General features: G+C 46.4%; 1 protein-coding gene across 3 annotated transcripts in view; it reads right to left on the bottom strand.

Annotated features, from left to right (window-relative positions):
* The window catches only part of LOC109879839 (tetratricopeptide repeat protein 28), a 348318-nt gene that overhangs the window by 194481 nt on the left and 127527 nt on the right, over positions 1-26310 (bottom strand). The window contains exon 1 of one of the 3 annotated variants that reach the window (XM_031820406.1): positions 4402-5234. The exons of the other annotated variants lie outside the window; for them this stretch is intronic. Coding sequence (XP_031676266.1) covers positions 4402-4428 — 27 coding nt within the window. The 5' untranslated portion in view covers positions 4429-5234. Of the gene's footprint in view, positions 1-4401; positions 5235-26310 lie in introns of those variants that run through there. 3 annotated transcript variants of the gene reach the window in all.

The raw sequence follows: 26310 nt of genomic DNA on the forward strand, positions 1-26310 counted from the left end.
ATTTATCCAACAATTGTTTACAGACAGATTATTTCACTTATAATTCACTGTATCACAATTCCAGTGGACCAGAAGTTTAAATACACGAAGTTGACTTCGCCTTTAAACAGCTTGGAAAATTCCAGAAAATGATATCATGGCTTTAGAAGCTTCTGATAGGCTAATTGACATCATTTGAGTCAATTGGAGTTGTACCTGTGGATGTATTTCAAGGCCTACCTTCAAACTGTGTGCCTCGTTGCTTAACATCATGGGAAAATCAAAAGAAATCAGCCAAGAACCCAGAAAAAAAATTGTAGACCTCCACAAGTCTGGTTCATCCTTGGGAACAATTTCCAAACACCTGAAGGTACCACGTTCATCTGTACAAACAATGTGTGTACAAACAATGTATGCAAGTATAAACACCATGGGACCACACAGCCATCATACTGCTCAGGAAGGAGACACATTCTGTCTCCTAGAGATGAACGTACTTTGGTGCGAAAAGTGCAAATCAATCCCAGAACAACAGCAAAGGAACCTGTGAAGATGCTGGTGGAAACAGGTACAAAAGTATCTATATCCACAGTAAAAACGAGTCATATATCGACATAACCTGAAAGGCCGCTCAGCAATGAAGAGGCCACTACTCCAAAACCACCATAAAAAAGCCAGACTACGGTTTGCAACTGCACATGGGGACAAAGATCGTACTTTTTGGAGAAATGTCCTCTGGTCTGATGAAACAAAAATATAACTGTTTGGCCATAATTGCCACCGTTATGTTTGGAGGAATAAGGGGGAGGCTTGCAAGCTGAAGAACACCATCCCAACCGTGAAGCACTGGAGGTGGCAGCATCATTTTGTGGAGGTGCTTTGCTTTAGGAGGGACTGGTGCACTTCACAAAATAGATGGCATCATGAGGAAAGAATGTGTGAATGATGTGGATATATTGAAGCAGCATCTCAAGACATCAGTCAGGAAGTTAAAGCTTGGTAGCAAATGGGTCTTCCAAATGGACAATGACCCCAAGCATACTTCCATGCTTAAGCACAACAAGGTTAAGGTATTGGAATGGCCATCACAAAGCCCTAACCTCAATCCTATAGAAACTTTGTGGGCAGAACTAAAAAAGCATGTGAGAACAAGGAGGCCTACCAACCTGACTCAGTTACACCAGCTCTGTCAGAAGGAATGGGCCAAAATTCACCCGATTTATTGTGGGAAGCTTGTGGAAGGCTACCAGAAAAGTTTGACCCAAGTTAAACAATTTAATGGCAATGCTACCAAATACTAATTGAGTGTATGTAAACTTCTGACCCACTGGGAATGTGATGAAAGAAATAAAAGCTGAAATAATACATTCTCTCTACTATTATTCTGACATTTCACATTCTTAAAATAAAGTGGTAATCCTAACTGACCTAAAACAAGGGACATTTTTACCAGGATTAAAGGTCAGGAATTGTGGAAAAACTGAGTTTAAATATATTTGGCTAAAGTGTATGTAAACTTCTGACTTCAACTGTATATGCAATCATAAACATCCATGCACAAACACTTTCCAATACACATTCCGGGAGGACAGTGTGTGTGGATTAGATGTCTTGTTAGGAGCAGTGACTAACTGGACTAATGGTTAAACTACGAGGTTGATGGATCAAATCCCCCATGATGCATATGGTGGTTAAGCCCGTGAACAAAGCTATCTGCTAAGTGAAGATTGATTGTTATTGAACAGACAGCTTATCTAGACTGTATCTGAACCTTGAGTAGGAGTCATCCCCCCAGTCCCATGTATCCTACCCAGTGTTATGACCACAGTGTTATCGAAGCGAGGTAGCTAATCCCACAAATCCACTGGAAAACCTGTAATTTTCCCCTTTTCTGAGAGATAGGATATCAGCAGCCAACAGAGAGGGAATCTCTCACTCAATCTCTCTCCCTCCAACACCACAGAGCAGATACAATGTTTTTAACTTATTAGTGTGATCCATTATAAGGAAACAGAGCAGACACTTGGCCTGAGTCGATATGAGCCTCCTATGCTTTCCTATTGATCTCCATCAGACTACAAGAGGAGTAAGAGGACAGATTGAAAAACAGATACATAATAAGTGAGAGTGGGAATACTGAACTAAAGGACCTTCTCAGTCATTACTGTGTCTGTGTGCGTCTGTGAGTGGTTTAGAAAAGAAAGCAGAGTCTCCAGAAACCACAGGAGAGGAACACAATGGCTGTATGTTTGCCTCCATTGTCCTGCCTGTCTTGTGCAATGCCTCAAATGCCTGGGCTGGAGCACACAGTCAGGAGATGTTTTTGGTTCTGTATCAGAGGACACGATGAAAGGACAATTTCACACACATACCCAAACAGTGTGTGAAAAGACACTTGAATGTATTTAATGTTCAGTCAGCTTTGTGTGTAGACCTATTCATGTAAATAGTGAGTGAGTGAGTGAGTGAGTGAGTGAGTGAGTGAGTGAGTGAGTGAGTGAGTGAGTGAGTGAGTGAGTGAGTGAGTGAGTGAGTGAGTGAGTGAGTGTGTATGCTATTTATGTGCAAAATAACATTGCACATAAATTACTCAAACCACTTCAAACATGCAATAACCTTTCTTTATTGTTGTGAGGCACGACAAATTCACGTTTAACAACATGTAGGCCTTAATTGAATCAATACCTTTAATGGAAATGAATGACAAAATTCTCTCTTATGATCTTTTAAAGTTGAGCAGCTTTTCTACCATGTGACTGGGTTTGAATTCCACCAGTGAGTAAAGGCTTTTAATCCTCAAAGGAGGGTCTCGTGGATGATTCTGGCAGAGATGCAGCACAGATGCTGGAATGATTCACAACATGCACCACTCTTTTATTTACTCTGGTAATAATTCTATAATAAGAACCTCTCTTGAATTTCTCCTTTCATCGTTAGCAAATGATTCAGGATAAAAAATTATTATCATTAATTACTATTCCCATTATGTGATTCAGAACAAACGACTGATAAAGACGGATTTTGACCAATGAGCATTGGCCAAGCAGATAATAGGGAGTTTACCGATGGAGGCACGGATCTCCTTTCATTCATCTTCAATCACTTATCTTTGCTGATCTAAAATTAGGAAAACGAGATAGACTTATCAGGGTTGTTGCTTTCATTAGGTCGATTTATACGTGTCAATTTGCATAAACGAAAGGAGATTAGGAAAGCTACTTTGACAATTGGGACGCAACAGTTTGGGAAAGTGCCATTTCTCATACCAATAAAGTGCCACCTAGTGGAAAACAGCGTAATATCTGCACCTTTGCCGCTGAGAGGTTTCGTGCTTTTCAGATGATGCATGTATATTTTTCCATGTGGTAATACTTGAAGGTTTCTCAAGGAAAACAATAGAAGAGAAAGAGTTTAAATGAAAATATTATAGTTTTGTCCAAGAGAGGGGATTAATTGTTGCTGGCTTAACTTTAAACACATCCTTTATTATATAGGCAATGCTATTAACTCTGTTTTGTCGACTTTTAATCATCTCAATTTCATAGTTAGATGGGATGACTCTCAGCTATCTGCAAATCCTACACGAAATGCCTTCATTATCTCTCAATGCTGTCCCTGATTGTCAAGAAGGCCACTACAGGGTCATGGTTACAAACTGTAGGACATGGTGGGAATGATTTCTAGATTCTACAGAAATCGATGGTTTTAGCATAAAGGATATGAGATACAACAAAGGCTGTATGTACATTTCTCAAGGGGCAATGAATGCGCAATGTTATGAGAGGAATATATCACCTTTATTAGACTTACTATTCCTGGATAAAATGTGCAACAATCTAATGTAAGAAAATACACGTTTTCATTTGAAATAGATTCGACCACTATCAGTCTGGAGTCTTTTTACGCGCAATTAAATGTCCTTCTATTGAACCATTTGACATACCAGCCCACGCACTGTCACTCTTCTCCAGACAGTTTTCAAATAAATATTATTCACCCGAGAATAAACACAGGCTATTGGGCCCCACTCATGAGTCATGTCCTGCAAAAGGCTACACAGGTTTTTGAAAATTGCTAAATCTGAATGATCAATAACCTAATGAAGCAAACATCACTGTTGAATCAGCAAACATGAGCCAGAAACGGATGTTTCTAGCCTGAGTGACTATCCAAAAGGAATAATTATCATGGAAACTTTGACTGGCCCGATAGTCTATCTTATGGCCAGACAGTATTAGGCTACAATACATATGGACAAAAGAAAAATGCATATCTTGGCTTTTGGCCACCATGACCAACCATGTAGGCTACAGTACGTCGAACCTATCATTCCAAAACCGAGTCCCCGATCAACTTGGAAATAATGCACCGGTAATAATGCAAGTGAATTACAGAGAACTAAAACATGTCATTTTCACTCACCTTCTTCCGGGGCTGCCATTTCATCATATTTGTAAACCAAAAATGTACAACATCAAGATATTATATACGAGGAAAATGTTGATTCAAGGGAATTCCAACAGCAAGTCATGCTGCTTCTTGACTTCCCTCAATTTTGCAGCATATTTTCTCCAAAAAGCGGCGCATAATATGCGATGCGAGGTTCAACGTCAAATCGGGAGAGATGGCACGCGATAGCCCCGTTTAATCCAAAGAATGGAATGGAGCAGAATACGTTTGTCTAACTTATTGAATGTCCCGGTTTTCAGTTCAAACGTTTTGTATAAATAAGACTATGGGTAACAGTGCGTAAAATCCAAACTACAAGTCCGAGATGCGCCACCAGCCCTGTACAGTCTGTCTGTCCGCTAGATCACTCCGCTGTCTTTTAGCATGGTTTTCGAAGATATCCAGTTAGGTTGACTGCTGGGAAATTCATTCTTAAACTTTTTGTCAACCTCCACGTCGTCCGTGCATTACAAAACCGTTAGTCTGACACCAAATAGAAACACAAATCCAACGTTTTTGTGGGTTTATCCCACCGAAAAACGTGTATATCCAAAACGTTGACAAAACACAGAAACATATGACAACTGTTGTTGATCCCTTTTCTAACGGTTAAAAAAATGTGCTATCAAATGTCAAGAAAAAGTCAATGCCAAAACCAGATCACCACCGTGAAAGTGCGACATACATGGCGCAAAATAAAGTCACAGGAGGGGTGAACAGAAAAAAAATCCCTGGAATTTCTGTGCGAGGCGCTGGAAGGATATCCTGCAACAGCAACAAACGGGACTACACAACTCTAATGACTTCCTTCCCTGCTCCTTCGCGCTCGGGCATTGCATAGCTCAGAGTTGGAACAGAACCCGAGCAGCGCAGGAACGAGCCGGGGGGGTCATAGTGCCGTCGACTCTGAAGCGCGCGCACCGAGGGTAAAGGCGATGTGGCCAGAGAAAAGACTCCAGAGCTGAGCCAACACTGCACTCATACAATGGCCCCCAGGAAGGTATGGTAGAAAGCCGCAACAGTGGAGGAGTAGAACTCGAGCAATACAATGTGAAAGTGGACAACAATACATTTCCTCATGATAAACATGAGGTCAAAACCTTTGCCACAACACCAACAGTTTGATGTTATTCTATACAAAAAAAACATAGACTACATACACATTCATTCACAGATAATGGGTGGTCAACTCTTTGCTGTTGTGCTGCACAAAGAGGTAGGCCTGCTATAATCCCCCTTCAAAGAAGGTAGAAAAGTGACAGAAGGAGACACCTGATTAGCAGCTTTCTATAAGCCTCCAGCACCTTTCAAGGTATATCCCCTTCACTGTTTACAGTGGCATTAATGGTCTTAAGAGATTCTAACAACACAGCTCATCTGTTCTGGCTAAATTGCCAGAACAGATTGTCCTTAGTTCCCTTTTCATTAGTGGTAAGCCTGGTGGGACTGAATGACGGTACAGGCTGTGAGAGTAAACACGATTCAGAAAGGACAGGTAAGATGAGTACACAAGGCCTCTGACCCATGTTTCTCTGGAGACAAGGACAGCGGACCGCTGTCCAGTGTCCATCACTCTTAGCTGCCACTTGTTTACTTTAGCGATACTGCTGTCAGATATAGCTTATGCTTTTTAGCTGCCTGCCAAGCTTTTTGTTTCCGGCATATTTGGCCACAGACCGGTGATAGAAATCACACTGGCAGATAAGTGCTACAATTTTCCCAGTCTTGATAATGAAATTCTTATCGCTTGTAATCTTGGTGGGTTGGAGAAAAAAAAAGTTAAATGAGAGAGCCTGGTATTTCTGGGAAGAACCCACCCACTCCTACTGCACCCCACCACTGCAAACTGGCAAAAGCTTCAAAGCAGAACAACTCTCCAGTATCTGAACAGCCCCAGTAGGTTTGACCTGGGCTGACACTGATGGGATGGCCAGAGGTACTGACACGCCATCTGACTGAACAGAATGGGACCAGGAAGCATCAATATGGTGATAGACAGCGTGATGGGATTGGTGTAATCAAAATCAATTTAACTTTCTCTGACTTAATGTGTACCATCTCCCTCAGTATTTATCTTTATGTTATCTTGTTAGGATGTTTCTTTGGTAAATTATCCTAAAAGCAGTGTCTAAATGTGCACCTATTAGGAGCTCAAATTGTATTTTTCTGGCCTGGTGTCCCTCCAGGGTCAGGGGGGTTAGCAATGCACCTAGGGGTCACCGTGACAACTAAAGACAAAAAGGAGGGGACACTATGACATATGGTCCCTGAACAAAACACTGCTGGGTATAGAGTCCAAACAGCACTTGCTAATCCACTTGGATGAACAGGAACAAAATGCAGAGTGTGACACTGACACTATGAGCACAGCTGGCAGTGTATTTGTAACCCCTCCTTGTTGTCGCACCAGAATGACACTCTTTCCATACCTTGTATGTTGCATGTTCAAGCTCTGTGGGCAATTTAATTTAACCTTTATTTTAACAGGGAGTCTTTTACAGATGAGCCCTGTATACACATCAACACAGGATTACACATCAATATACACATCAATATTCACATCAATGCACGAAAAGCAAAACACAATCATAGAAGACAAACACATTCTTCAGTAAAAAGGTCCTCAATCAGACTATTTTGAATTGGCTAGAGGCACCAATGCAACCAACTTTATAGAGCCTTGAAGATCATTCCACAAGTAAGGTGCAAAAAACCTAAGAGCAGATTTACCTAACACAGTGGAGATAGAAGGGATCTCCAGCGTCAGCCATCCCTGAGATCAGGTCTGCTAACTAGTACGTCTGTAAGTTAACAAATGAAGTAAGGTAGTCGGATGTTTAAGCAGGAGGGCTTTATAAACAGAAAGTGTGCAATGCATCAATCTATGAGACTTCAAAGAGGGCCAGCCTACTTTCTGATACAGAATGCAGTGAAGTGTACTGAACCTATTGCCCGTAATAAAGTGTAGTTAACCAAATAGCTACCCGGACTATCTGCATGGACACTTCTTGCGCTAGCTTTTTTTGACTCATCACATACGCTGTTACTACTGTTTGCTATCTGTCACTTTATTCCTAGTTATATGTACATATCTACCTCAATTACATTGTACCCATCCACTCATTACTGGTACATTTAAAAAAAAATAACTAGGCAAGTCAGTTAAGAACAAATTCTTATTCAAATTCTTATTCATAATGAAGGATTCAAACCAGGGTGTCTGTAGTGACGCCTCTAGCACTGAGATGCAGTGCCTTAGACCGCTGCACCACTCGGGAGCCCCAAAATCTACATATTCTACATAGCCAAGTTATTGTTAATCATTGTATATACTGTATATTATTATGTGTTTTACTTTTCTATCATTTCACTATTTTCTCTCTGCATTGTTGGGAAGGGCCCGTAAGTAAGCATCTCACTGTTAGTCCATACCTGCTGTTTACAAAGCATGTAACTAATAAGATTTGATATAGTGCGATATGATAAACTGTGTCTAATGGTTTCAATACAGTGACAGCTGCATTCATATAGACAATAAAACCATAGTCTATAACTGTTATGAATGTCAACAGAGAGATTATTCTGCTATTTAATTACATTAAAAAAGCCCATTTGAATTCTTAATTTCTTAGCTAACTCATCAACATGCTTTTTGAAAGATAGCTTTTTGTCAATCCAGATACCCAGACATTTACAAGCGGGGACACGATCAATGAGGGTACCATCCAATGTAAATATGCATCAGATGCACATTTTTATGTGATTTGGAGAATAACATATACTTGGTTTTACCTGCATTAAGTACCCATTTGAGTTCAGCAAAGGCTTTCTGCAAAGCAATGAAGGCAGATTAAAGCTCAGAACACTGGTGAACACTTACATATCATTGATAGGAAGGAACTAAGCTGAAGGTTGACTAATGATTCAACATTTTCACTAGGCAAGACAATTTCAAAATAGGGCAATAATTATTTAGGTTGGGGTGGTCACCACCTTTGTGCAGGGGGAGTCCATGGGCCACCTTCCAAACCCTAGGGATACAACCTAATCAAATCCTATTTTATTGGTCACATACACATGGTTAGCAAATGTTATTTAGAGTGTAGCGAAATCGGCAGATAAAAAATGTGTCAATGACTCCGCAATCCAGGGAGATGAAAGTTGTAGCAAGAAAGGATGAAGCTAATCAGTCCCACTTTTTTTTAACATAAATCTTAAGCAAGGCATTTAGCACATCACAAGTAGAAAGTTGTTCAAATGAAATCAAAGATCCACTAGAAGTTGAATATATCTTCCATCGAGCCAACTGGAGGCTGGGAGAGGGAAGAGCAGTCGATTGACTGACCAGGGTTAATTAAACCACCATTTCTTTCAAATAAAAAGCCAGCCGAGATAAAATGCTGATTAAAAGCATCAGTTATCACATTTCTCTCAGTAATGACGCCGGAGTCCGACAGAACTTGCTTAGGCAGGAAAGGAGAGGAATTGCTCACTAGCCAAAGATATTCATTTACATTCCCAAACATAGAATGTAAATGAATATCTTTGGGTAGTGAGTGTAATAACACTGTGTTATTGTAATTACATTACAGGGATCCCTATAACCCTATATTCAGTCCACTTGTGTAATAACATAAATATCAACTCCATTGCAATTAAATTACAGTGCAATTAATAAAGTAGAATGTTCAATGTTAGTTGAGTAATTAAAACATTACTACACAGAGCAACTTACTGTCAAGCTACCCATGTTCATACTAGCCATAAATCACAAAAACATGCACATATGCTTACTTTGATCAGATGCAGAGTTCATATAAAACTCACAGTCTAACTACATGTTTCAACCATTCAGGTATTCTGAAAACGGGCATGTTACATTGTCAATAACAAATACTTCTTTCATGTATTCTCCAGAAGTGAGTTTCCAGTGGTTTTTGTTCCTGGTGGAGCCTGTCATCAGGCCTCTCCATACAGAAGCAGGCTCCCTGTGCGTGCCTCTGCTTTCCCAATCAGAGCCGCACAGGAAATCAGACTCCATCCTTCAGAGGGAAACAAAAAACCCTCTTTCATTTTCCATGAGTTGAGCTGCTTAAAAGTGTGTGCTTCCTTTTCTTGTTCTTGCCAATCAGACCCTCAAAAATGTCCCTCTACTATATGTTCTGACTGGGATGTGTGTGCAAGTTGGTGTATCTCTTTTTCAGTGTGCGTGTAGATGAGAGAGAGAAATAGAGAGAGTGCATTACCCAGATGACAGTAACAGAGGTGGTTTGGCAAACATGAAAAGAAAATAGTCAAAAGAGGGAAATAAACTTGGGAGTAGCAGGCAGCCCTCAGATAACTATCCTGCATGTCTCAGTGTCATTTATGTCCACTTAGGTAGCCAGGCTCCTGTTCATAAGTCAGGACACTGCAGAGCCTAACTATCTCACGCACATTTCAATCAACAGAGCCCTTTTAATTAGCTAGCTGATGTTTCCAGGCGGTAAATGCCATGGCAAGAGCATTGAGATACATATGCCCCTGCCACACACAAACACACATTCTGCCTGAGTTCCAAGGCACCATTAAAATGAGTAGTTGTATATAATATATACAGTATCCTCTCAGTGAAGGGGAAAGGGTAATGGGATGACTATAGGAGGAGTAGGTCAATGAAACCCATGAGAGAGGAGAAGCTTTTCTAAGAGAGGCATATATTTACAACTACAGTATTCGTCTCTCACCACATGCTCTAATTATGCTAGTTATTCCGTTTTTCTTAATCAATAATTCAGGATACAATAAGTGCTTCGTAATCTCTTTTTCAATCTTTGTATGATTTCGGAAAAATGCTCAAGGATTAAAGTGAAATCTTTTACATCTAGAATCTAGGATAACTGGGCTGGCAACCTGGTCTTAGAGCATTTTGTAATATTATGTACGTAAATATGCAGTACTCCATTTAAAAGGATATGTTACATTTAGTATGGTATGTATTAATTTGTGGATATCCATTACCCAAATGTATGATATGTTACGAATTCTAGCTAGGTGTTAGGTGGCTAATGTTAGTTAGCTGGCTAATGTTAGCTAGAATAGGGTTTAGAGTTAAGTTTAGGAGTTAGGTTAAAGGGTTAGAGTTAGGTTCCCCTAGCTAAAAGGGTTAAGGTTAGGGGTAAGGTTAGGGTAAGGTTTAGCTAACATACTAAGTAGTTGCAAAGTAGCTAAATAGTAGTAAGTAGTAGAAAAGTTGCTAATGACCTAAAATGCTAAAGTTGTCCTTGATGATATTTGAATTCGCAACCTTTGGATTGCTAGACATTTGCGTTATACATTCGGTTAAAGGGTTAGCTAAAAGGGTTGAGGTTAGGGGAAGGGTTAGCTAACATACTAAGAAGTTGCAATTTAGCTAAAAAGTAGTAAGTAGTTAAAAAGTTGCTAATTACCTAAAATGCCAAAGTTGTCTGTGATGAGATTCGAACTGTCAACTTTTCGATTGCGAGACATTTACATTGACATTTTAGTAATGTAGCAGACACTCTTATCCAGAGCACCTTACAGGAAGGAGTGAATGCATACATTTTCGTGCTGGTCCACCGTGGGAATCAAACCCACAACCCTGGCATTGCAAGCGCCATGCTCTACCAACTGTTCTTGTTATACATTCGGTTAAAGGGTTAGGGTTAGGGGAAGGGTTAGCTAAAAGGGTTACGGTTAGGGGAAGGGTTAGCTAACAGAGTTATGGTTAGGGAAAAGGGGGGGGTTAGCTAAGTAGTTGCAATGAAGTCGGAAGTTTATATACACTTAGGTTGGAGTCATAAAATTTTTTTCAACCACTCCACAAATTTCTTGTTAACAAACTATAGTTTTGGCAAGTCGGTTAGGACATCTACTTTGTGCATGACACAAGTAATTTTTCCAACAATTGTTTACAGACAGATTATTTCACTTATAATTCACTGTATCACAATTCCAGTGGGTCAGAAGTTTACATACATAAACCTTACAGTAAAATTCCAGAAAATTCCAGAAATGATGTCATGGCTTTAGAAGCTTCTGATAGGCTAATTGACATCATTTGAGTCAATTGGATGTGTACCTGTTGATGTATTTCAAGGCCTACCTTCAAACTCAGTGCCTCTTTGCTTGACATCATGGGAAAATCAAAAGACATCAGCCAAGACCTCAGAAAAGAAAATGTAGACCTCCACAAGTCTGGTTCATCCTTGGGAGCAATTTTCAAATGGCTGAAGGTACCACGTTCACCTGTACAAACAATAGTATGCAAGTATAAACACCATGAGACCACGCAGCTGTCATACTGCTCAGGACTGCTCGTTCTGTCTCCTAGAGATTAACGTACTTTGGTGCGAAAAGTGCAAATCAATCCCAGAACAACAGCAAAGGACCTTGTGAAGATGCTGGAGGAAACAGGTATAAATGTATCTCTATCCACAGTAAAATGAGTCCTATATCGACATAATTTTAAAGGTGCCTCAGCAAGGAAGAAGCCACTGCTCCAAAACCGCCATAAAAAAGCCAGACTACAGTTTGCAACTGCACATGGGGACAATGATCATATTTTTTTGAGAAATGTCCTCTGGTCTGATGAACAAAAATATAACTGTTTGGCCATAATGACCATTGTTTAGTTTGGAGGATTCTGACATTTCACATTCTTAAAATAAAGTGGTGATCCTAACTGAGCTAAAACAGGGTATTTTTACTAGGATTAAATGTCAGGAATTGTGAAAAACTGAGTTTAAATATATTTGGCTAAAGTGTATGTAAACTTCCAACTTCAACTGTAGCTAAAAAGTAGTAAGTAGTTGAAAAGTTGCTATTTACCTCAAATTGTCCATGATGAGATTTGGACTCGCAACCTTCGGATTGCTAGACGTTCGAGTTATACGCCCACCCATCAAACCAAAGACTACTTTCATTTTTGCCTTAACCATCTGTCTTATGTAACCGCCAAAACCTCACATATCATACTAATTTGAGTGTCCCGGAAAAACATTTACTATGTTACCTATAGCCTATGAGACCAGGCTGGGGCTGGCTATACCACTGCAGCCACACTTCACAAATGTTGATGAGAGACCACAGATGAGCACCAGAAGATGAACATTCATCACACAATATGTTACAGTAGCATCTTTAAGAGTGTGAGGCCGATTATTGATGAGAGGTCTTCAGACACTCAATTCATAAAAAGTCAATTTATATATGAAAATATAATTTAGGGCCTTTGATAGATTGTTTCTGCTTTAAATATGAGGGATTGATTTGAATTGGTTTTGAAATGCCAAACAATAACATACTAATAAAAGCATTAGCCGGCGATGTCACCCAACCCACTCTCTTGTGCCATACATCACCACAAACAAATAACCCTCATCACCATTCATTCTAAAAGGTTCCACTTTGAAGTGTGCTTCATTCTTCTGATGACGTTGTGTCAGGATTTTGCCCCGCGGGGACTTTGTGAGAGGGGTGTGCGTGTGTGTCTTAGTGGTGTTGGGTGTTGATTAAGTGTCTGGTGCCCGAGGGGGGATAATGAGAGCTTCTAATTAATGAGGCAGAGCATATCTCAGAGTTACAGGGTCCTATCTGCAGAGAGAAACTATTCTCTCTCTCTAAACACACACATTAAACACACACACACACAATCCTCCTAGCCTCTCAGTGGGGTTCTTTCTCAGCAGCACTGGCCCTGCAGGGAATCCCAGCTGGGACCGTGTCAGTCCAGAGCCCATCCCTGATAAGTGTCCTCTAATAGGGATGGATGGAGGTTAGCATGCCCCTACTGTGATGGGGCCAGGCTCAGTGATCACCCAACAAGCCCCCAGTCAGGGCGGCAGAGATGGCCTCCAAAAATGATTCCAAATCATTCCCCAGAGAGCCAAGAGGAGCAGTATGGTGCCACTTTGCATGTAACCCATAGCACCAACAAATACTACGTAGGGTGAGGGAGGGAGGAAGGCTGTAGGGTCAGCTTACGATGGGGTTTAGGGGGCTCACAGATTCCATATTGCACATCAGTCAGCTATCCTATACATCCTCCCAGCTAGAACAAACAGCAGTTTCTCCAGGCTAAAGCCCACCTAAGGCACTCCCTTCCAGGTTAGAGCATCACAGGGACTAAGTGATTCCCTTTCAACATCCCAGCACGCTCTAAAGCCCATACTCATTCTCTAAGTATGTGACATACAAGCCAGTCTTATAGCTCAGTACCAAACCGACTCCCTCGCTCAGAGACGCCTGGTGAGAGAACTGTGAGCGCCGGAAAGACCATCAGATCCGTGGAATCTGACCCGCCTTAACTCAGGTGTACTTCAAGACGAAGCCTGTTGTCATTAGATTACGAACAGTGTCATAGACGGTGTATGTGTGTGTGTATGTGTGTGTCACTGAGCTAGAATGAATCATTCCATTTCTATGATCAAAACATCAGCAGCCCTGCTAACAAGACAACTCCAGATGTTTTAAAGCCAAGAGCGTTAATTCTAATCAGCCCATGTGATATTAAACAGAAGTATTTAAACATCTCCTCCTCACAAGAGACGCCCCAGCGTTTAATCTGTCTCACTTCAGCGAGTCTACCACTCATTCTGCTAAAGACATATTATAATATCTTTCTTCTTTATCTATCCTCTCTCCAAACTCGTTCTTTTCCACCCAATTACTGTAATGAAGAAAGGCTTGTTTATCCACCCAAGTGGCTGCAATCCAGAGTTATGCAAAGACGCTATGCAAAGAGAGGGACCTTCAGATCTGTGTTGAATCATTCAGCGGGCTTGGACATGGATGAAACAGGCTCTGGCATATTGTTTAAATCAGGGCAGCAGTTTAAGAGGCGCTGGGGTTTGACGTCTGCGGCAGGATCAATAATAACAGCACTGTCGCACACAGTGACGCGTGGGAGAGAGATCCTGTGTGGTCCTCCACAGAATCAAATCCACAGAGAGATGGAACAAGACAAGCATTCACAACATCAGCGGGCAGAGAGAGAGCGTGTGTGTTTCTTTGTGTCTACTCTTTTGACAAAGTGTATGTGTCTCTGAGCACAAATACACACGCATGGCTTTGGTCAGACCCACCCTTCTCAGTCCCTCAGTTAGTAAACCCCAAACCAAAATCATGCCTCCCCTTTTCAATTACCTTTCCTCCCTCCATCTCCACCGCACCAAATGTAAAGTCTCCCACAGTCCCCTTTTTCATACTCTCTCTCATGTCAAACAGACTGCTTTCTCTGCACTGAGACACACACAGAGAAAGAGACCGAGATACAGAGAGAGAGAGAGAAACTGAGATACACAGAGAGAGAGAGAGACTGAGATACACAGAGAGAGAGAGAGAGACTGAGATACACAGAGAGAAAGAGACCCGAGAGAGACCGAGATACAGAGAGAGAGAGAGAGAGACTGAGATACACAGAGAGAGATAGAGAGACTGAGATACACACACAGAGAGAGAGAGACTGAGATACACAGAGAGAGAGAGAGAGGGAGAGACTGAGATACAGAGAGAGAGAGACTGAGATACAATAGCAAGGCTGACTATGTACAAACTCAGTGAGCATAGCCTTGCTATTGAGAAAGGCCGCCGTAGGCAGACATGGCTCTCAAGAGAAGACAGGCTATGTGCTCACTGCCCACAAAATGAGGTGGAAACTGAGCTGCACTTTCTAACCTCCTGCCCAATGTATGACCATATTAGAGAGACATATTTCCCTCAGATTACACAGATCCACAAAGAATTCGAACACAAATCCAATTTTGATAAACTCCCATATCTACTGGGTCAAATTCCACAGTGTGCCATCACAGCAGCAAGATTTGTGACCTGTTGCCACGAGAAAAGGGCAACCAGTGAAGAACACACACAATTGTAAATACAACCAATATTTATGCTTATTTATTTTATCTTGTGTCCTTTAACCATTTGTACATTGTTAAAACACTGTATATATATAATATGACATTTGTAATGTCTTTATTGTTTTGAAACTTCTGTATGTGTAATGTTTACTGTTAATTTTTATTGTTTATTTCACTTTATATATTCACTTTATATATTATCTACCTCACTTGCTTTGGCAATGTTAACACATGTTTCCCATGCCAATAAAGCCCTTGAATTGAATTGAATTGAATTGATACAGAGAGAGAGAGAGAGAGAGAGAGGCTGAGATACAGAGAGAGAGAGAGACTGAGATACAGAGAGAGAGAGACAGAGAGAGAGAGAGAGACAGAGAGAGAGAATGAGAGAGAGAGAGAGAGAGAGAGACCGAGATACAGAGAGAGACCGAGATACAGAGAGAGACCGAGATACAGAGAGAGAGAGCGCGAGAGAGAGACTGAGATACCGAGAGAGAGAGAGAGAGACCGAGATACAGAGAGAGAGAGAGACTGGGAAACAGAGAGAGAGAGAGAGAGAGAGAGACTGAGATACCGAGAGAGAGAGAGAGAGAGAGAGAGACTGAGATACAGAGAGAGAGACTGAGAAAGAGAGAGAGAGAGAGAGAGAGAGAGAGAGACCGAGATACAGAGATACAGAGGGAGAGAGAAACCTGAGCTGCACTTCCTAACCTCCTGCCCAATGTTGGACCATATTAGAGAGACATATTTCCCTCAGATAACACAGATCCACAAAGAATTCGAAAACAAATCCAATTTTGATAAACTCCCATATCTACTGGGTCAAATTCCAGTGTGCCATCACAGCAGCAAGATTTGTTTATTTACTTTCCCTTGTGTACTTGAACCATTTGTACATTGTTACAACACTGTACATATATATATATATATAAAAATATGACATTTGTAATGTCTTTATTGTTTTGAAACTTCTGTATGTGTATTGTTTATTTCACTTTTGTATATTGTCTACCTCACTTGCTTTTGCAATGTTAAAATATGTTTCCCATGCCAATAAAGCCCCTTGAATTGAATTGACAGAGAGAATTAAACTAATAATAGATTTAAGCCATAATACTGTATCGTATTAGTGATCTTTAATACTGAGCACTGGAGTTGATGGAGACTACAATGGAAATTGAATTAAATCAAATGAGCAAAAGTATGTTTTAATGTGCTAATGAAACACAAATATCAACTCACGCTGAGCAATAGCAAACAACTGGCAATATTTTCCTTTATATTTTCGGCACAGACTAGCTCCCTCTACCTCTATCTCTACCTCTTCCTCTATCGCTCCCTCTACCGCTACCTCTGCCTCTATCGCTCCCTCTAGCTCTGCCTCTATCGCTCCCTCTAGCTCTGCCTCTACCACTCCCTCTACCGCTACCTCTGCCTCTATCACTCCCTCTACCGCTAACTCTGCCTCTATCGCTCCCTCTAACTCCGCCTCTATCGCTCCCTCTAGCTCTGCCTCTATCGCTCCCTCTAACTCCGCCTCTATCGCTCCCTCTACCTCTGCCTCTATCACTCCCTCTAACTCCGCCTCTATCGCTCCCTCTAGCTCTGCCTCTATCGCTCCCTCTAACTCTGCCTCTATCGCTCCCTCTAGCTCTGCCTCTATCGCTCCCTCTAGCTCTGCCTCTATCGCTCCCTCTACCGCTACCTCTGCCTCTATCACTCCGTCTACCGCTAACTCTGCCTCTATCGCTCCCTCTAACTCCGCCTCTATCGCTCCCTCTAGCTCTGCCTCTATCGCTCCCTCTAACTCTGCCTTTATCGCTCCCTCTACCACTACCTCTGCCTCTTATCGATCCCTCTAGCTCTGCCTCTATCGCTCCCACTACCGCTACCTCTGCCTCTACCGGTACCTCTGCCTCTATCGCTCCCTCTAGCTCTGACTCTATCGCTCCCTCTTTTGCTACCTCTGCCTCTATCGCTCCCTCTACCGGTACCTCTGCCTCTATCGCTCCCTCTAGCTCTGACTCTATCGCTCCCTCTTTTGCTACCTCTGCCTCTATCGCTCCCTCTACCGCTATCTCTACCTCTATCGCTCCCTCTACCTCTGCCTCTATCGCTCCCTCTAGCTCTACCTCTGCCACTATCACTCCCTCTACCGGTACCTCTGCCTCTATTGCTCCCTCTAGCTCTACCTCTGTCTCTATCGCTCCTTCTAGCTCTGCCTCTATTGCGCCCTCCACTGCTACCTCTGCCTCTATCGCTCCCTCTAGTTCTGCCTCTATCGCTCCCTCTAGTTCTGCCTCTATCGCTCCCTCTAGCTCTGCCTCTATCACTCCCTCTACCGCTAACTCTGCCTTTATCGCTCCCTCTACCGCTACCTCTGCCTCTATCGCTCCCTCTACCGCTAACTCTACCTCTATCGCTCCCTCTACCTCTGCCTCTATCGCTCCCTCTAGCTCTGCCTCTATCGCTCCCTCTAGCTCTGCCTCTATCGCTCCATCTAGCTCTGCCTCTATCGCTCCCTCTAGCTCTGCCTCTATCGCTCCCTCTAGCTCTGCCTCTATCACTCCCTCTACCGCTACCTCTGCCTTTATCGCTCCCTCTACCGCTAACTCTGCCTCTATCGCTCCCTCTACCGCTAACTCTGCCTTTATCGCTCCCTCTACCGCTAACTCTGCCTCTATCGCTCCCTCTAACTCTGCCTCTATCGCTCCCTCTAGCTCTGCCTCTATCGCTCCCTCTAGCTCTGCCTCTATCGCTCCCTCTAGATCTGCCTCTATCGCTCCCTCTAGCTCTGCCTCTATCGCTCCCTCTAGCTCTGCCTCTATCGCTCCCTCTATCACTCCCTCTAGCTCTGCCTCTATCGCTCCCTCTAGCTCTGCCTCTATCGCTCCCTCTAGCTCTGCCTCTATCGCTCCCTCTAGCTCTATCGCTCCCTCTACCGCTAACTCTGCCTCTATCACTCCCTCTACCGCTAACTCTGCCTCTATCGCTCCCTCTAACTCCGCCTCTATCGCTCCCTCTAGCTCTGCCTCTATCGCTCCCTCTAACTCTGCCTTTATCGCTCCCTCTACCACTACCTCTGCCTCTATCGATCCCTCTAGCTCTGCCTCTATCGCTCCCTCTAGCTCTGCCTCCATCACTCCCTCTAACTCTGCCTCTATCGCTCCCTCTAGCTCTGCCTCTATCGCTCCCTCTAGCTCTGCCTCTATCGCTCCCTCTACCGCTAACTCTGCCTCTATCACTCCCTCTACCGCTAACTCTGCCTCTATCGCTCCCTCTAACTCCGCCTCTATCGCTCCCTCTAACTCTGCCTTTATCGCGCCCTCTACCACTACCTCTGCCTCTATCGATCCCTCTAGCTCTGCCTCTATCGCTCCCTCTAGCTCTGCCTCTATCGCTCCCTCTAACTCTGCCTCTATCGCTCCCTCTAGCTCTGCCTCTATCGCTCCCTCTAGCTCTGCCTCTATCGCTCCCTCTACCGCTAACTCTGCCTCTATCACTCCCTCTACCGCTAACTCTGCCTCTATCGCTCCCTCTAACTCCGCCTCTATCGCTCCCTCTAGCTCTGCCTCTATAGCTCCCTCTAACTCTGCCTTTATCGCTCCCTCTACCACTACCTCTGCCTCTATCGATCCCTCTAGCTCTGCCTCTATCGCTCCCTCTAGCTCTATCGCTCCCTCTACCGCTAACTCTGCCTCTATCACTCCCTCTACCGCTAACTCTGCCTCTATCGCTCCCTCTAACTCCGCCTCTATCGCTCCCTCTAACTCTGCCTTTATCGCGCCCTCTACCACTACCTATGCCTCTATCGATCCCTCTAGCTCTGCCTCTATCGCTCCCTCTAGCTCTGCCTCTATCGCTCCCTCTAACTCTGCCTCTATCGCTCCCTCTAGCTCTATCGCTCCCTCTACGGCTAACTCTGCCTCTATCACTCCCTCTACCGCTAACTCTGCCTCTATCGCTCCCTCTAACTCCGCCTCTATCGCTCCCTCTAGCTCTGCCTCTATCGCTCCCTCTAACTCTGCCTTTATCGCTCCCTCTACCACTACCTCTGCCTCTATCGATCCCTCTAGCTCTGCCTCTATCGCTCCCTCTAGCTCTGCCTCCATCACTCCCTCTAACTCTGCCTCTATCGCTCCCTCTAGCTCTGCCTCTATCGCTCCCTCTAGCTCTGCCTCTATCGCTCCCTCTACCGCTAACTCTGCCTCTATCACTCCCTCTACCGCTAACTCTGCCTCTATCGCTCCCTCTAACTCCGCCTCTATCGCTCCCTCTAACTCTGCCTTTATCGCGCCCTCTACCACTACCTCTGCCTCTATCGATCCCTCTAGCTCTGCCTCTATCGCTCCCTCTAGCTCTGCCTCTATCGCTCCCTCTAACTCTGCCTCTATCGCTCCCTCTAGCTCTGCCTCTATCGCTCCCTCTAGCTCTGCCTCTATCGCTCCCTCTACCGCTAACTCTGCCTCTATCACTCCCTCTACCGCTAACTCTGCCTCTATCGCTCCCTCTAACTCCGCCTCTATCGCTCCCTCTAGCTCTGCCTCTATAGCTCCCTCTAACTCTGCCTTTATCGCTCCCTCTACCACTACCTCTGCCTCTATCGATCCCTCTAGCTCTGCCTCTATCGCTCCCTCTAGCTCTATCGCTCCCTCTACCGCTAACTCTGCCTCTATCACTCCCTCTACCGCTAACTCTGCCTCTATCGCTCCCTCTAACTCCGCCTCTATCGCTCCCTCTAACTCTGCCTTTATCGCGCCCTCTACCACTACCTCCGCCTCTATCGCTCCCTCTAGCTCTGCCTCTATCGCTCCCTCTAGCTCTGCCTCTATCGCTCCCTCTATCGCTCCCTCTAGCTCTGCCTCTATCGCTCCCTCTAGCTCTACCTCTATCGCTCCCTCTAGTTCTGCCTCTATCGCTCCCTCTAGCTCTGCCTCTATCACTCCCTCTACCGCTAACTCTGCCTTTATCGCTCCCTCTACCGCTACCTCTGCCTCTATCGCTCCCTCTACCGCTAACTCTGCCTCTATCGCTCCCTCTACCTCTGCCTCTATCGCTCCCTCTAGCTCTGCCTCTATCGCTCCCTCTAGCTCTGCCTCTATCGCTCCCTCTAGCTCTGCCTCTATCGCTCCCTCTAGCTCTGCCTCTATCACTCCCTCTACCGCTACCTCTGCCTTTATCGCTCCCTCTACCGCTAACTCTGCCTCTATCGCTCCCTCTACCGCTAACTCTGCCTCTATCGCTCCCTCTACCTCTACCGCTACCTCTGCCTTTATCTCTCCCTCTACCGCTAACTCTGCCTCTATCGCTCCCTCTACCGCTAACTCTGCATTTATCGCTCCCTCTACCTCTGCCTCTATCGCTCCCTCTAGCTCTGCCTCTATCGCTCCCTCTAGCTCTGCCTCTATCACTCCCTCTACCGCTACCTCTGCCTTTATCGCTCCCTCTACCGCTAACTCTGCTCTATCGCTCCCTCTAACTCCGCCTCTATCGCTCCCTCTAGCTCTGCCTCTATCGCTCCCTTTAGCTCTGCCTCTATCGCTCCCTCTAGCTCTGCCTCTATCACTCCCACTACCGCTACCTCTGCCTTTATCGCTCCCTCTACCGCTAACTCTGCCTCTATCGCTCCCTCTAACTCCGCCTCTATCGCTCCCTCTAACTCCGCCTCTATCGCTCCCTCTAGCTCTGCCTCTATCGCTCCCTCTAGCTCTGCCTCTATCGCTCCCTCTAGCTCTGCCTCTATCGCTCCCTCTATCGCTCCCTCTAGCTCTGCCTCTATCGCTCCCTCTAGCTCTACCTCTATCGCTCCCTCTAGTTCTGCCTCTATCGCTCCCTCTAGCTCTGCCTCTATCACTCCCTCTACCGCTAACTCTGCCTTTATCGCTCCCTCTACCGCTACCTCTGCCTCTATCGCTCCCTCTACCGCTAACTCTGCCTCTATCGCTCCCTCTACCTCTGCCTCTATCGCTCCCTCTAGCTCTGCCTCTATCGCTCCCTCTAGCTCTGCCTCTATCGCTCCCTCTAGCTCTGCCTCTATCGCTCCCTCTAGCTCTGCCTCTATCACTCCCTCTACCGCTACCTCTGCCTTTATCGCTCCCTCTACCGCTAACTCTGCCTCTATCGCTCCCTCTACCGCTAACTCTGCCTCTATCGCTCCCTCTAACTCCGCCTCTATCGCTCACTCTAGCTCTGCCTCTATCGCTCCCTCTACCTCTACCGCTACCTCTGCCTTTATCTCTCCCTCTACCGCTAACTCTGCCTTTATCGCTCCCTCTACCGCTACCTCTGCCTCTATCGCTCCCTCTACCGCTAACTCTACCTCTATCGCTCCCTCTACCTCTGCCTCTATCGCTCCCTCTAGCTCTGCCTCTATCGCTCCCTCTAGCTCTGCCTCTATCGCTCCATCTAGCTCTGCCTCTATCGCTCCCTCTAGCTCTGCCTCTATCGCTCCCTCTAGCTCTGCCTCTATCACTCCCTCTACCGCTACCTCTGCCTTTATCGCTCCCTCTACCGCTAACTCTGCCTCTATCGCTCCCTCTACCGCTAACTCTGCCTTTATCGCTCCCTCTACCGCTAACTCTGCCTCTATCGCTCCCTCTAACTCTGCCTCTATCGCTCCCTCTAGCTCTGCCTCTATCGCTCCCTCTAGCTCTGCCTCTATCGCTCCCTCTAGATCTGCCTCTATCGCTCCCTCTAGCTCTGCCTCTATCGCTCCCTCTAGCTCTGCCTCTATCGCTCCCTCTATCACTCCCTCTAGCTCTGCCTCTATCGCTCCCTCTAGCTCTGCCTCTATCGCTCCCTCTAGCTCTGCCTCTATCGCTCCCTCTAGCTCTATCGCTCCCTCTACCGCTAACTCTGCCTCTATCACTCCCTCTACCGCTAACTCTGCCTCTATCGCTCCCTCTAACTCCGCCTCTATCGCTCCCTCTAGCTCTGCCTCTATCGCTCCCTCTAACTCTGCCTTTATCGCTCCCTCTACCACTACCTCTGCCTCTATCGATCCCTCTAGCTCTGCCTCTATCGCTCCCTCTAGCTCTGCCTCCATCACTCCCTCTAACTCTGCCTCTATCGCTCCCTCTAGCTCTGCCTCTATCGCTCCCTCTAGCTCTGCCTCTATCGCTCCCTCTACCGCTAACTCTGCCTCTATCACTCCCTCTACCGCTAACTCTGCCTCTATCGCTCCCTCTAACTCCGCCTCTATCGCTCCCTCTAACTCTGCCTTTATCGCGCCCTCTACCACTACCTCTGCCTCTATCGATCCCTCTAGCTCTGCCTCTATCGCTCCCTCTAGCTCTGCCTCTATCGCTCCCTCTAACTCTGCCTCTATCGCTCCCTCTAGCTCTGCCTCTATCGCTCCCTCTAGCTCTGCCTCTATCGCTCCCTCTACCGCTAACTCTGCCTCTATCACTCCCTCTACCGCTAACTCTGCCTCTATCGCTCCCTCTAACTCCGCCTCTATCGCTCCCTCTAGCTCTGCCTCTATAGCTCCCTCTAACTCTGCCTTTATCGCTCCCTCTACCACTACCTCTGCCTCTATCGATCCCTCTAGCTCTGCCTCTATCGCTCCCTCTAGCTCTATCGCTCCCTCTACCGCTAACTCTGCCTCTATCACTCCCTCTACCGCTAACTCTGCCTCTATCGCTCCCTCTAACTCCGCCTCTATCGCTCCCTCTAACTCTGCCTTTATCGCGCCCTCTACCACTACCTCTGCCTCTATCGATCCCTCTAGCTCTGCCTCTATCGCTCCCTCTAGCTCTGCCTCTATCGCTCCCTCTAACTCTGCCTCTATCGCTCCCTCTAGCTCTATCGCTCCCTCTACGGCTAACTCTGCCTCTATCACTCCCTCTACCGCTAACTCTGCCTCTATCGCTCCCTCTAACTCCGCCTCTATCGCTCCCTCTAGCTCTGCCTCTATCGCTCCCTCTAACTCTGCCTTTATCGCTCCCTCTACCACTACCTCTGCCTCTATCGATCCCTCTAGCTCTGCCTCTATCGCTCCCTCTAGCTCTGCCTCCATCACTCCCTCTAACTCTGCCTCTATCGCTCCCTCTAACTCTGCCTTTATCGCTCCCTCTACCACTACCTCTGCCTCTATCGATCCCTCTAGCTCTGCCTCTATCGCTCCCTCTAGCTCTATCGCTCCCTCTACCGCTAACTCTGCCTCTATCACTCCCTCTACCGCTAACTCTGCCTCTATCGCTCCCTCTAACTCCGCCTCTATCGCTCCCTCTAGCTCTGCCTCTATCGCTCCCTCTAGCTCTGCCTCTATCGCTCCCTCTATCGCTCCCTCTAGCTCTGCCTCTATCGCTCCCTCTAGCTCTACCTCTATCGCTCCCTCTAGTTCTGCCTCTATCGCTCCCTCTAGCTCTGCCTCTATCACTCCCTCTACCGCTAACTCTGCCTTTATCGCTCCCTCTACCGCTACCTCTGCCTCTATCGCTCCCTCTACCGCTAACTCTGCCTCTATCGCTCCCTCTACCTCTGCCTCTATCGCTCCCTCTAGCTCTGCCTCTATCGCTCCCTCTAGCTCTGCCTCTATCGCTCCCTCTAGCTCTGCCTCTATCGCTCCCTCTAGCTCTGCCTCTATCACTCCCTCTACCGCTACCTCTGCCTTTATCGCTCCCTCTACCGCTAACTCTGCCTCTATCGCTCCCTCTACCGCTAACTCTGCCTCTATCGCTCCCTCTACCTCTACCGCTACCTCTGCCTTTATCTCTCCCTCTACCGCTAACTCTGCCTCTATCGCTCCCTCTACCGCTAACTCTGCATTTATCGCTCCCTCTAGCTCTGCCTCTATCGCTCCCTCTAGCTCTACCTCTATCGCTCCCTCTAGTTCTGCCTCTATCGCTCCCTCTAGCTCTGCCTCTATCACTCCCTCTACCGCTAACTCTGCCTTTATCGCTCCCTCTACCGCTACCTCTGCCTCTATCGCTCCCTCTACCGCTAACTCTGCCTCTATCGCTCCCTCTACCTCTGCCTCTATCGCTCCCTCTAGCTCTGCCTCTATCGCTCCCTCTAGCTCTGCCTCTATCGCTCCCTCTAGCTCTGCCTCTATCGCTCCCTCTAGCTCTGCCTCTATCACTCCCTCTACCGCTACCTCTGCCTTTATCGCTCCCTCTACCGCTAACTCTGCCTCTATCGCTCCCTCTACCGCTAACTCTGCCTCTATCGCTCCCTCTAACTCCGCCTCTATCGCTCACTCTAGCTCTGCCTCTATCGCTCCCTCTACCTCTACCGCTACCTCTGCCTTTATCTCTCCCTCTACCGCTAACTCTGCCTCTATCGCTCCCTCTACCGCTAACTCTGCATTTATCGCTCCCTCTACCTCTGCCTCTATCGCTCCCTCTAGCTCTGCCTCTATCGCTCCCTCTAGCTCTGCCTCTATCACTCCCTCTACCGCTACCTCTGCCTTTATCGCTCCCTCTACCGCTAACTCTGCCTCTATCGCTCCCTCTAACTCCGCCTCTATCGCTCCCTCTAGCTCTGCCTCTATCGCTCCCTTTAGCTCTGCCTCTATCGCTCCCTCTAGCTCTGCCTCTATCACTCCCACTACCGCTACCTCTGCCTTTATCGCTCCCTCTACCGCTAACTCTGCCTCTATCGCTCCCTCTAACTCCGCCTCTATCGCTCCCTCTAACTCCGCCTCTATCGCTCCCTCTAGCTCTGCCTCTATCGCTCCCTCTAGCTCTGCCTCTATCGCTCCCTCTATCGCTCCCTCTAGCTCTGCCTCTATCGCTCCCTCTAGCTCTACCTCTATCGCTCCCTCTAGTTCTGCCTCTATCGCTCCCTCTAGCTCTGCCTCTATCACTCCCTCTACCACTAACTCTGCCTTATCGCTCCCTCTAACGCTACCTCTGCCTCTATCGCTCCCTCTACCGCTAACTCTGCCTCTATCGCTCCCTCTAGCTCTGCCTCTATCGCTCCCTCTAGCTCTGCCTCTATCGCTCCCTCTAGCTCTGCCTCTATCACTCCCTCTACCTCTGCCTCTATCACTCCCTCTACCGCTAACTCTGCCTTTATCGCTCCCTCTACCACTACCTCTGCCTCTACCGCTACCTCTGCCTCTACCGGTACCTCTGCCTCTATCGCTCCCTCTAGCTCTGACTCTATCGCTCCCTCTTTTGCTACCTCTGCCTCTATCGCTCCCTCTACCGGTACCTCTGACTCTATCGCTCCCTCTTTTGCTACCTCTGCCACTATCACTCCCTCTACCGGTACCTCTGCCTCTATCGCTCCATATAGCTCTACCTCTGCCTCTATCGCTCCCTCTAGCTCTGCCTCTATTGCGCCCTCCACTGCTACCTCTGCCTCTATCGCTACTTCTGCCTCTATCGCTCCTTCTAGCTCTGCCTCTATCACTCCCTCTACCGCTAACTCTGCCTTTATCGCTTCCTCTACCACTACCTCTGCCTCTATCGCTCCCTCTAGCTCTGACTCTATCGCTCCCTCTAGTTCTGCCTCTATCGCTCCCTCTAGCTCTGCCTCTATCACTCCTCTACCGCTAACTCTGCCTTTATCGCTCCCTCTACCACTACCTCTGCCTCTATCGCTCCCTCTACCGCTAACTCTGCCTTTATCGCTTCCTCTACCACTACCTCTGCCTCTATCGCTCCCTCTAGCTCTGACTCTATCGCTCCCTCTAGTTCTGCCTCTATCGCTCCCTCTAGCTCTGCCTCTATCACTCCCTCTACCGCTAACTCTGCCTTTATCGCTCCCTCTACCACTACCTCTGCCTCTATCGCTCCCTCTACCGCTAACTCTGCCTCTATCGCTCCCTCTACCTCTGCCTCTATCGCTCCCTCTAGCTCTGCCTCTATCGCTCCCTCTACCGCTAACTCTGCCTCTACCGGTACCTCTGCCTCTATCGCTCCTTCTAGCTCTGACTCTATCGCTCCCTCTTTTGCTACCTCTGCCTCTATCACTCCCTCTAGCTCTGCCTCTATCACTCCCTCTAGCTCTGCCTCTATCGCTCCCTCTAGCTCTGCCTCTATCGCTCCCTCTAGCTCTGCCTCTATCA

The sequence above is a fragment of the Oncorhynchus kisutch genome, linkage group LG3, assembly GCF_002021735.2.
Source record: "Oncorhynchus kisutch isolate 150728-3 linkage group LG3, Okis_V2, whole genome shotgun sequence".
Classification (NCBI taxonomy): domain Eukaryota; kingdom Metazoa; phylum Chordata; class Actinopteri; order Salmoniformes; family Salmonidae; genus Oncorhynchus; species Oncorhynchus kisutch.